Source organism: Neomonachus schauinslandi, chromosome 14 (assembly GCF_002201575.2).
Source record: "Neomonachus schauinslandi chromosome 14, ASM220157v2, whole genome shotgun sequence".
Taxonomy (NCBI): domain Eukaryota; kingdom Metazoa; phylum Chordata; class Mammalia; order Carnivora; family Phocidae; genus Neomonachus; species Neomonachus schauinslandi.
Window position 1 is genome coordinate 16319650 of NC_058416.1, and position 11785 is coordinate 16331434.

General features: G+C 41.6%; 1 protein-coding gene across 1 annotated transcript in view; it reads left to right on the forward strand.

The window, feature by feature from the left end:
* The first annotated feature begins 4590 nt into the window (after positions 1-4590).
* Positions 4591-11785, forward strand: part of LMAN1 (lectin, mannose binding 1) — a 27719-nt gene continuing 20524 nt past the window's right edge. The window contains exons 1-4 of the mRNA XM_021686392.1: positions 4591-4833; positions 8344-8498; positions 8580-8687; positions 9840-9901. Of these exons, the coding sequence (XP_021542067.1) occupies positions 4596-4833; positions 8344-8498; positions 8580-8687; positions 9840-9901 (563 nt within the window). The 5' untranslated portion in view covers positions 4591-4595. The remainder of the gene's footprint in view (positions 4834-8343; positions 8499-8579; positions 8688-9839; positions 9902-11785) is intronic.

Consider the following 11785-nt stretch of genomic DNA (forward strand, 5'->3'; position numbering starts at 1 on the left):
TTTCTATGAGCTTTTAACCCTTTAATGTGCATACGGAAGCTCAAGTCTCCTACACTCGTTTGCTTATAAAACTCTTATCCTCATAGTATCTCATAGCATATCTTGGCACCAGGGAGTTTTAAGGAGCACACTCTGGGAAACACCTTTTTGTTTCTCTTACTCTGATTTGACAAATGGGTGCAGATACAAATGATACAAAGATTGACCAATCAACCATTCCATTATTACACCCTCACCTATAAAAGGTACCCCTAAATAAAAACCATCCTGAGAAGGATTTAAGCAAATTGCTTATGGCTTTGCCCTAGCAGTTACACAGCCTTGCAGAGACAATAATGACTCCATAAGCCAGGAAAGGCGATCCAGAGAGGGAACACAACTGTTCTGTGTAGAGACTCCATCCAACTCTGTGTTCGCCTTCCTTAGAAATCTTACATCTTGCATCCCTGTTGATTAAAAAGATCTGATTATTTGAACTATGGTGTCATCTTGAATTGAAAACTCTTTGTTCTTATAATCATGTTATCATGTCCTCCTAATTTAGATTACTCTTCCATCTTGCATCCTTAATAATGCATAAATTCCATGACATTATCATGTTCTTGCTTAAACAAGTGTAGGAGTTGCTCTTGGTTGTCTTCTGATCTTTCATTTCAACCCTCTTCTTTCTAAACCGGACCTCAACTTGGGTCAGATATTCACCCCTCCCACATATAGCCCATGTGGCTCAGGGGAGCCAACTCCATCCCCAGTTCCTGAGGTAGATCATGATTTGTCTAAGCCAGTGATTCTCGAAGTGTGGTCCCCAAACAAGCATCATTAACATCACTGGAACTTGTTAACAATGCAATATCGTGGGCCCCATCCTTGACCTATTAAATTATGAATGTTGGGGTAGAGTTCCACAGGTAATTCTGAATCACACTAAGATTTGAGGACCACTGTTCTTAACCAAATCTAGTAATCCCATATTCTTATCAGTAATTGATTCAGTGTGTGGTCTTCCCTTGGCCGCTGTTAATGTTCCAAAGATGGGCATGTAACCTAAATTGAATAAAGAACAGAAGTTTGAGGGCACCTGGGTGGCTCAGTTGCTAAAGTGCCTGACTCTTGGTTTCAGCTCAGGTCATGATCTCAGGGTCCTGGGATCAGTCCAGCGTCAGGCTCCATGCTCAGTGCAACATCTGCTTGAGATTCTCTCCCTCTCCCTCTGCCCCTCCCCCTCCTGTGCAAGCTCTCTCTCTCTCTCTTTCTCTCTCTCTCTCAAATAAATAAGTAAAATCTTTACCAAAAAAGAAGAAGAAGAAGAAGAAGAAGAAGAGAAGAACATATTCCAAGGTTGGAAGAGATTTTTTTTTTCTCTCTCTCCCATGGAATATGAAGAAGGAGCTGCCATCTTAGAAGTTGGAGAGAAGCCTGAGGACAAAGTGAATACAAGGTAGAGCCAAGGAAATTTCAAAGATGCACAGCCAAACCTTGTACCTTCCCGCACCCAGTCCTACCTCTAACTTACAGTTCTGGGGAAAATTTACAGTATATGTTATTGTTTCAGTCACTTTAAATTGAGTTGTTTTGTTTCTATAGCCCAAAACATCCCATTTATTAAAATATGTGTACTAATTTTCTCATTGTTTAAGATTAAATCTGAATTCTCTATACAGGATATATTCTTACTGCCTTGCCTCTAGTGTAGTGGAGTATTCAATTATGCTTAATGAGTGATACAAATGAACACATGCATGAATGAATGAATGAATGATCACACACTGAAGAATCAAGCAGATATCATTTTTATTACTCTTATCAAATATGATTGATTTAGAGTCATTACGAGGCCCCTGAAATAGTTAATGCATGAATGCAAATAATGACTTGTCATGTAGCCTTAGTTTTAACGCTATTATTTGCTGCAACTAAGTGAAAATTTTTCCAGCCAGTTTAAGTGAAAATGAGCATCTATTATAAGCTTACCGAAGTGTCTCATGGACCACATATTTTTATCCCTGACTCTAGCCAATGAGAATGAGTACCACTGGTAAGGGTAATGTAGATGAGTTTAAAAAAATGTTTTTGAAAGGAATCACCAATTATGGAAAAACAACACATTGATCCACAAGGCTACTTCAAAGAGTGGGAAGACCAGGAAGAAAAGACGCCTCCCAATCTGCTCCTGGTCTTTTTATTCATTTAAGAGCAAAGCAACACCATAGGTTTTATAATGGGAGAGTCCTTTCAGTCTTCTGGCATCTAAGACACTTTTTGCTAGCACAGGAGAGGCATACAAGGAGTCCTGCTCTTACCAGGAAAGAGTTACAAGGAATCAGTTACCAAAGTGAGCCCCAGTACTGCTACTTCATTTCTCAGCTCTGTGCTGGGCTCAGGAGGATGGGGAGAGACTGCCATAATTTCTATCCCTCTTCTGATGCCACTCTCTAATGCCTGCACCCGACTCTTCTCCTCATTCTGCCCACCCCTTGGCCTCCTGTCCTCCTTTCTTTGATTTCGTCCATTCTTTCTGTTCAGTCTGGAGGTGTTTTGTTACTTTCCTACACTTGCAACACTCCGCCATATTTTATAAAACTCATATATTAAAACAAAACAAAACAAAAACCAACCTTATGGTATTGGTTGGTAAAACCTCATCCTTCTGTTTTTGTTTTTTTTTTTAAGGTTTTATTTATTTATTAGAGAGCGAGAGAGAGAGAAACAACATGAGAGGGGAGAGGGTCAGAGGGAGAAGCAGGCTCCCCACTGAGCCAGGAACCCGATGTGGGACTCTATCCCAGGACTCTGGGATCATGACCTGAGCCGAAGGCAGTCGCTTAACCAACTGAGCCACCCAGGTGCCAAACCTCATCCTTTTGTAAAGAAGCCTTCATGTTTCATGACTGATTTATAATTGGGAAAAACTTGAAGAAGCACTTTTAAGATGTTCAACGTGTTATTTTACGGAAGATATACATATAGTTTGAGAAAGAGGACTATTTCTTATAAATGAAATAGCTAGGGCAAAGCCTTGTTGTTAAATGAAAATATTGGGTTAATTTCCTCCTAAATGAGTGAATGTATGTTTATCACCCTGAATAGTGCCTGATACATAGTAGCACTCAATACATGTGAGCTATGATATCAGTTAGGACTGCAGGTAACAAAACCTGGAAATAATAGCTTAAATGAGTGAGGGTCTTATCTCAGAAAACAGAAGTCTGGAGATAGGCAGCCTTGGCCTGCCAGAGAGCTCAAGGAAATCATTAAAGATAGGGGCTCCTCTGGCTTCTTGGGCCATCATTTTTAGTGGTCACAAGATGACTGCGGCTGTCTAGGCATTGCAAACACATTTCAGGCAGGAAGCAATACAAACAGGGAAAAGGAAAGCCTTCACCTAGTGAGGTTTTACCTTTTTATTTGGTACCTGACTCTCTCCTCAGGCATTTCTGCCTACCTCTCATTAAATGTCCTGCAGGCTGGAGAAATGAGTATTTCATCTGTACATATTGCCACCCTGAACAAAATGGTCTTAACAGAAGTAAAAGATGGAGGGTGTGATGAAAGGGGATTAGGAGAGAAACAGGTAAAGCCTTCTGTTTTATTTTTTTTATTTTATTTTTTTATTTTTAATGTTTTGAATTCATTCACTGTATCAAGTTCTCTTGTCTCTTTTGTTTCACTTGCCCTACTCTGGTCTCACTCCAGACACTAGTCACCTCTCCCCTAGATGTTCTCTCTCAACAAGAACTTGCCCCGTTTTTTCTCCTTTAAGACCATTACAGACACTTCCTATTTTCAAGGGCAATATCCAAACTCCCTAGCTTAATATTCATGGCCCTCTGTTTGAAATGCGCTAACACAGGTTGATGGAGCTCAGTGGGCTGGGACCATCATACCACCAAACTATGCCCTTGTTTCTGGAAAGACTTGTCGCCTAATGAAAACCGGCTACCGAACAATCAGTATCACATCAAAAGAAACTACTTTCTTCCAACAAATACTGGAACACTTTATTATAGCCAGATAGGACAGATGTGGTGGGTCCACAGGTGTTAGGGCTCGGGAATTCCACCTCTTTTTTTTTTTTTTAATTAATTCATGAATGACACAAAGAGAGAGAGAGAGAGAGAGAGAGAGAAACACGCTCCCCAGGGAGCAGGGAGCCCCATGCGGGACTCGATGCCAGGACCCCGGGATCACGATCTGAGCTGAAGGCAGCCGCTTAACCGACTGAGCCACTCTGGCCCCCTCCGGAATTCCACCTCTAACTCAGGTTATGAGGCAGGAAAAAGCTTCTTGCAGGTAGGCATGTGGTCTGCTCCTCCAACACTCCCAGTCACGTGGGAAGGGAATATTGGAGACCTTTTCCCGCCCCAAAGAGGACGGGAGGAGCTCGCGGACTGCACCGCCTCCGGGCCCCGCCCCCTCCCGCGGGGCCCCGCCCACTGATGCTCCGAGTCCGCCGCCGGGCTAACGGAGTCCGGGGGCGGGGCTCACCCTTGCCCTCGGGGTCTCTCGGGCTCCGCCAATCAGCGAGCGCCCTGTTGGCCGTCCGCAGCTCCCGCGCCCCTCCTCCTCCCGCCGGCCTCCGCTTCCCAGAATCCAAGATGGCGGGATCCAGGCAATGGGGTCCCCAGGCCAGAGTTCAGCCTCTTTTCTGCGCCGTGCTGCTGTCGCTTAGTCGCTTCGCCGGGAGCGACGGCATGGGAGGCGACCCTGCGGCCGCTGGTGCCGCGGGCACCGCGGCCGCGTCGCCACACCGCCGTTTCGAGTACAAATACAGCTTCAAGGGACCGCACCTGGTGCAGAGCGACGGGACAGTGCCCTTCTGGGCCCACGCGGGGAGTAAGCCGGGAAAGAGGGCGGGGGGCCAGGGTCCCCTCCCCGCCTTGCGTCTCCTCTCTACCCTGTCCCTGCTGCACACCACTGGCGTGGTGGACCCTTCTCAACAGCCCCTCCTGCAGGTCGGCTCTGGTCCGCAGGGCTCTCTCCGCCTGCGCCCGACTCTTCTCCCCATTCTGTCCACCCCTCGGCCTCCAGTCCTCCTTTCTTTGATTTCGTCCGTTCTTTCCGTTCAGTCTGGAGGTGTTTTGTTACTTTCCTACACTTGCAAGCACTCAAACTCCCTTCTAAGCATCGCGTTTCACCCTAACGCCACGTCTCTACGCGAACGTCCCGCAGCCCCACCCCCGGCCATCCCAACCTGAGACCTGTTCAAGCAGCTTCCCTACCTCCTTTCCCGCTGTTCCTAGGTCCTCCCCTGCTGTCTTTTCTCCGGTGCAAGCAATGGTTAATGCTCCAGTTCGTACCCCCTGATGACTCCAGAGATGGCTGGCATATGTTGATTTTAGAGTCGTTTTTAAGTCTTTTTATGTCCGAGGACATTGTTACGCTATTGGAACTACTACACCTTGAATTTGCCTCTTCCAGTGACTTGGTGTGGTCTTTGATCTTTTCAATTGTATTAACACATTATGTAACAAGAGTCCCACTCATCCCTTTATTTAGTAAAAGGGATATATTTTTTTTGTATTGTTTCTGCACTTGATATATTAAAATAACATTACATATACAGCCTCTTAAAAGTTGTATTTAGCTTTTTTGAAAGTTGGAAGGAATCTGCTCCATGTTTTATTCACTCTGTGTGTCACTGTTAGTAGATAAGAGAGCCTTGCTAGACATTTACATATGTGAAAGAAAACGTATCTGTACTTTCTAGTGATGATGTGTCACTGCTGACTAAGGAATCAGCCGTAACACTTGGCATGCTGTAAGCTCTGTTCAGTGACCGTCAGATGCACCCTTTGAAACAAGTGACAAATGCCTTTTTACGGGGTGAGAAGTTCTGGCATTTTGAGTTCCATCCCTGCGTAATTAAACAGTCACTTATATAAGGTTTGTATACATCGTTTTAGAATGTCAAGTGCTTGAAACAAAATATTCCATTTCTAGAAAGTAATTACTGAGTAGGAAACACACTTTTAGGAAGGACCATTTCACTGAAATTAATGTATAACTTGAAAGTGTAAAATTTCAATTTGACTTAATGACCAAGTCATTAAGTATTTGCAATAGAGTGCAGTTATTTTGTTATTCAGCAGGCATTTGCTCTGTGCCCACTCATCAAGGATATATTGCTGGGCTTTTGTTATCAAGGTGACATTGTTCCTAATATACAAAGATGCTGCAGGTGTACCAAACACAAGTTTTGAGGGTTTTTGGTTTTTGTTTTGGAGTGATGATGAAGTTTTCAGTAGTGGTGATGAATTTGCTCACACTTTTTCACTTCTGCATCTCTCCTTTGCCTGCTTGTTCTTCTGTCTTTCACACTTATTATACCACATACATCAGCCAATTAAGAATGTTAATCAGCTACTCAAATTAGCTACCTTGACTTTCTCTACAGAGCCTATACCCAACTAAGCTTGTCTGCTGCAAAAATGTCAGGTCGTGTCCCTGGGTGAATTAAAGTTGTATGACTAGACTGAATTTGAAATAAAGGGATTAGTGTTTTAGTCATGACTTTTCTGCATACTGACTCTGGGAATGCCCGCTGTGAATACCCCTTGCTTTCATTATCACTAACTTTTACAGTCTCACTGTTTTCTTAACTCCATTGATCATTTTTTCCCATCTCATTTTACCCTGAGATCCATTAGTTAGAGCAATTTTTTTAAATAGAGAAATTTGAGATTTAGTTTAAACATGGCCCATTACATTCATCCCCAAATGAAGATCAAATCGATGGTGTTTCTTTTCTTAACTCTAATGTCCTTTTGTACTGTTAGTACACATCCTGGGTTCATAGGGCACAAAAATGATCACAGCAATTTGTAACCCTTTGTAGCTCTCAGAGCTCTTTTCTCCTGCATTTCTGATTTGATCATTTGTAGGCAAGGCAGGTGTTATCTGTCTTAGAGATGAAAAAACTGCTGCTCAGAAAGGTTAAGGTTCTTGGAAAAGGTTACACAGGTCAGGAGACTACAACTCATATCCAGGTCTTCTGATGCTGTGTCCACTACTCTTTCCATGAGGCTTGCCCCAACCTTTTAAGTGCTTGAAAGTGATGGTGACAGTGACTGATCTTACTAAAGTACCTCAACTTGTTTTTTGTTGGTTTTTCCTAGCTGTAAAGACATAATACAATTATTTCCCAGAATGGATGTCAGAACTGGTTAATACCTGAGAGGATGTGTTTAGAATTGTTCAAACTTAGGCCTGATAGCTGCTTTAATAATATCTAGTTCTATAACAGGACTAGCTAACACTTATTGAAGTACTTCTGTGCATTATATGCCTATGAGGTTATTAGAGAAATGGAATAACTTGCCTATAATCAAACAGCTAGTAAGTGGTGGAGCTGGGATTTGAACCTAGCTTGAAGATGCAAACCACCATTTTGGGGATCACAGTTCTCCTTGAGAATCTGCTGAAGCTAAAGAACTGTTTATTGACTTGAAATTTAGTTGACCCTCTCCCTAGAAGAATATATGTGCACAAAATTTTGCATATAAATTTTGGGGTGTTTATGGAAGTGATTGAGCCCAGCCCCTTCATTTTACAGGTGAACATATGGTGAACCCAAGACAGTAAGAATTATTTGCTCAAAGTCACACAGCTGAACTGAGGCTAGGAATAAGTCTCTTGATTCCTAGTGGTATGTTCTTTTCACACTGTTTGAGCTTTCTAACATTTGTAAACTGGTAAAATAGTTCCCAGTTTAAAAAAAATAATATGCAAGTTTTTGAGGTACTTGAAAAAGAATATAATGGGAATCAAATAGTTGATCTGCTCTTCAAGCCATAATTTCCTCCCTCCTGCCCCTTGAATTTTTAATGTATTGCAGCATTAATTTTATTTCGCCCAGAAGTATTTCACTATTTAAAAGATGGGGACAGGAAGGCTGTTAGAAAGCTCTAAAATTTTATTTTATCTTATTACTTTTAAATATTTATTTTTTACTATTTTTTTATTTTTTTAAAAAGATTTTATTTATTTATTTGAGAGACAGAAGAGAGCGAGAGAGAGAGACAGAGCACAAGGGGCATGAGGGGCAGAGGGAGAAGCAGGCTCTCCGCTGAGCAGGGAGCCGGACCCAGGGCTTGATCCCGGGACTCTGGGATCATGACCTGAGCCAAAGGCAGACGCTTAACTGACTGAGCCATTCAGGTGCCCCAAAAGCTCTAAAGTTTTAAAGTTAAAACTGTCAACACGTAATTTTTTCCTAACAAAATTATTGTACAGGTTACCGAGTTAAAATTAGATCTCTATAGACATATGGAACTGTTTGGTGATGGTTCCTTGAGTTTTACCTAATTATAACTTAAAGCTCTTCTTCCCTGATTTTTGTTCTAGATGCTATTCCAAGTTCAGATCAAATTCGAATAGCACCATCTTTAAAAAGCCAAAGAGGATCGGTGTGGACAAAGACAAAAGCAGCCTTTGAGAACTGGGAAGTTGAGGTGACATTTCGAGTGACTGGAAGAGGTCGAATTGGAGCTGATGGCCTGGTATGATAACTTCTTTAACTTAGAAAATGTATATCTATGCATATACCACTAACCTCTAAATGTCCCTTGTTATATTTACAGGCAGTTTGGTATACAGAAAATCAAGGCTTGGAGGGTCCTGTGTTTGGATCAGCTGATATGTGGAATGGTGTTGGAATATTCTTTGATTCTTTCGACAATGACGGAAAGGTATATTTGTTGTCAGGACTATTACCTACTTGAGCATATCTGCTAACTAAACTTAGGCTATGAGAAATACTGCTTATTTAACACTTTAGTCAGGTTAGTAGTTTGAGAAATCCCCAAACTATATCCTAAGTATGATGATTAGTCTTTATATAACTGAGACTTTAGAAATTTAAGCTCTTCGCTCCTGATTTGTCATACACCAACTTGAGGTCGTAATGGAGTTCTAACTCTGTAGAACTTAGCAGTGACCTCCCTCCCCGGTGCCCAAATGTGTTTAGTGATTTTGATGCGTAAGCCTGAGTCATTTAGAGGTAGGCAGTGAAACCGGCATTGTTTAGTATTATAGTCTGTTTTCAAGAAAATACTCTATGCATTACTACTACTAGCTCACATATTAATACCTTTTCATATGTTAATCCCTCTTTTTGATCCGCCAGTATCTCTGATGATGTCGTTAAGAGAGCCTAAAACAGTTCAGAACAAAATGTACTTGCGATTTAGTAACATTAACTTGTGCTGCATTAGCAGCCTTAAGATTGATGATCTTTGTTTCAGCTCGTAGTTTCTCTGCTGATCGTCAGAGGTCATTATTAGCAATTTAAAGGAGAACTTTATAACTCCTTGAATGCTGAGGTATATTATTAGTCCTTCTGTTACTAATCTCCCTTGGGTCCCACATAGTGAGTCCTCAAATATGTGTTGTAGTTGATTATTCACACAGGGCACATCATCAGTCTTTATTGAGGTGTTAAGAGACTGTTTTTGAGGGCACCTGTGTGGCTCAGTTGGTTAGGCGACTGCCTTCGCCTCAGGTCATGATCCTGGAGTCCCTGGATCGAGTCCCGCATCGGGCTCCCTGCTCGGCCGGGAGTCTGCTTCTCCCTCTGACCCTCCCCCCTCTCATGTGCTCGCTCGCTCTCATTCTCTCTCTCTCAAATAAATAAAATCTTTTAAAAAAAAAGAGAGAGATTGCTTTTGAATGATTATAAGAGTTTACTAATTTTTTCTAAATAAGTGGAAATCTTTTCTATTATTTTAAAAATTTGAGTCCTAGAATTTTAGAGATGTAAGAGACTTTATAGGACTTCTAGAATGATCTAGAATTCTTTGACCTAAGGACTTTTAAAACAAATACATTCTTTTTATTTTTAGAAAAATAATCCTGCTATAGTAATTATAGGCAACAATGGACAAATCCATTATGACCATCAAAAGTAAGTGTGTGCTTTTTATATTATTTGATTGCAGCTTCTTTTTGGAAACCTTGTAAAATATATTGTTTCAAATTTGAATATTTTTCGGATGACATAAGATTATTGTTTTTCTTGAGATGTATTTTGTGAGTTGGTAGAAAGGTCTTATTTTAATTTGGTCCTGTTTTAAAGTTCATTCTGTGGACCATCTCAGATTTCAAACATAAAAAAGAGTTCTTTTATTGACCCTAAAATTACATAATACTTTGAAAGATTTATAAAATGTTCCTGGTTCTCGGTGATGCCATATCATGTTTCTTTCATCTTTATCTTTCAAAAATAAAGTTGAAACCCTTGACCAAACTAATGGCTGAGCAATTTACACCACCTTACTCATGCTTCATGTTGCTTTATTTAAAGATTCTCAATAGGCTACAAAATTTCTAAGTGTCTGGTATATTTATAATGTGTATGAATTAGGTATGTACATTTTTTATTTTTACATGTTTGTTTTGGGAGGAATTACCTTTGAGCCAATCAGTGAATTGTAAGAAAAATTACTCATCTGCATTTCCGTTTACTGTTTCCTACCTTCGTGATTTTTAATCCTCCTAGTTTGTCATGACCACCTGTGGGAGCTATTTAAACCAGAGGTGCCAAGGCCAACCTCCTTGTGAGTCTGCTTCAGTCGACTTGGGGTGGAATCTAGGCATCTGCATTTTTAAAAGTTGCATATGTATTTCGATTCTGCCCTGACGTAAAGGACTATTTTGTCCTTCTCTCAGGTAGAGGAGTAGAACTTTCCTCTTGCTGTCGGCACATGGTAGCTTTGGCTTCTGACGTTATCCACGAGTTCTGACAGGAATCACAGAAAACTTGTGCATTAACTTTGTGTCTTCTGCATACAAATGGCAAACAGACACATGAAAAAATGTTCATCATCATTAACCATCAGGGAAATTCAAATCAAAACCACACTGAGTTACCACCTTACACCAGTTAGAGTGGCAAAAATTGACAAGGCAAGAAACAACAAATGTTGGAGAGGTTGTGGAGAAAGAGGAACCCTCTTACACTGTTGGTGGGAATGCAAGTTGGTACAGCCACTTGGGAAAACAGTGTGGAGGTGCCTCAGAAAATTAAAAATAGAGCTACCCTGTGACCCAGCAATTGCACTACTGGGTATTTACCCCAGAGACAGATGTAGTGAAAAGAAGGGCCATACGCACCCCAATGTTCATAGCAGCAATGTCCGCAATAGCCAAAGTGTGGAAAGAGCCAAGATGCCCTTCAAGAGATGAATGGATAAAAAAGATGTGGTCCATATATACAATGGAATATTACTCAGCCATCAGAAAGGATGAATACCCAACTTTTACATCAACATGGATGGGACTGGAGGAGATTATGCTAAGTGAAATAAGTCAAGCAGAGAAAGTCAATTATCATATGGTTTCACTTATTTGTGGAACATAAGGAATAGCATGGAGGGCATTAGGAGAAGGAAGGGAAAAATGAAGGGGGGGAAATTGGAGGGAGAGATGAACCATGAGAGACTGTGGACTCTGAGAAACAAACTGAGGGTTTTAGAGGGGAGGGGGGTGGTGGGGGGATGGGTTAGCTCGGTGATGGGTATTAAGGAGGGCACGTACTGCAAGGAGCACTGGGTGTTATATGAAAACAATGAATCATGGAACATTACATCAAAAACTAATGATGTCTTGGGCGCCTGGGTGGCTCAGTTGGTTAAGCGACTGCCTTCGGCTCAGGTCATGATCCCAGGGTCCCGGGATCGAGTCCCGCATCGGGCTCCCTGCTCAGCACGGAGTCTGCTTCTCCCTCTGACCCTCCTCCCTCTTGTGCTCTCTCTCATTCTCTCTCTCGCAAAAAAAAAAAAAAAAAAAA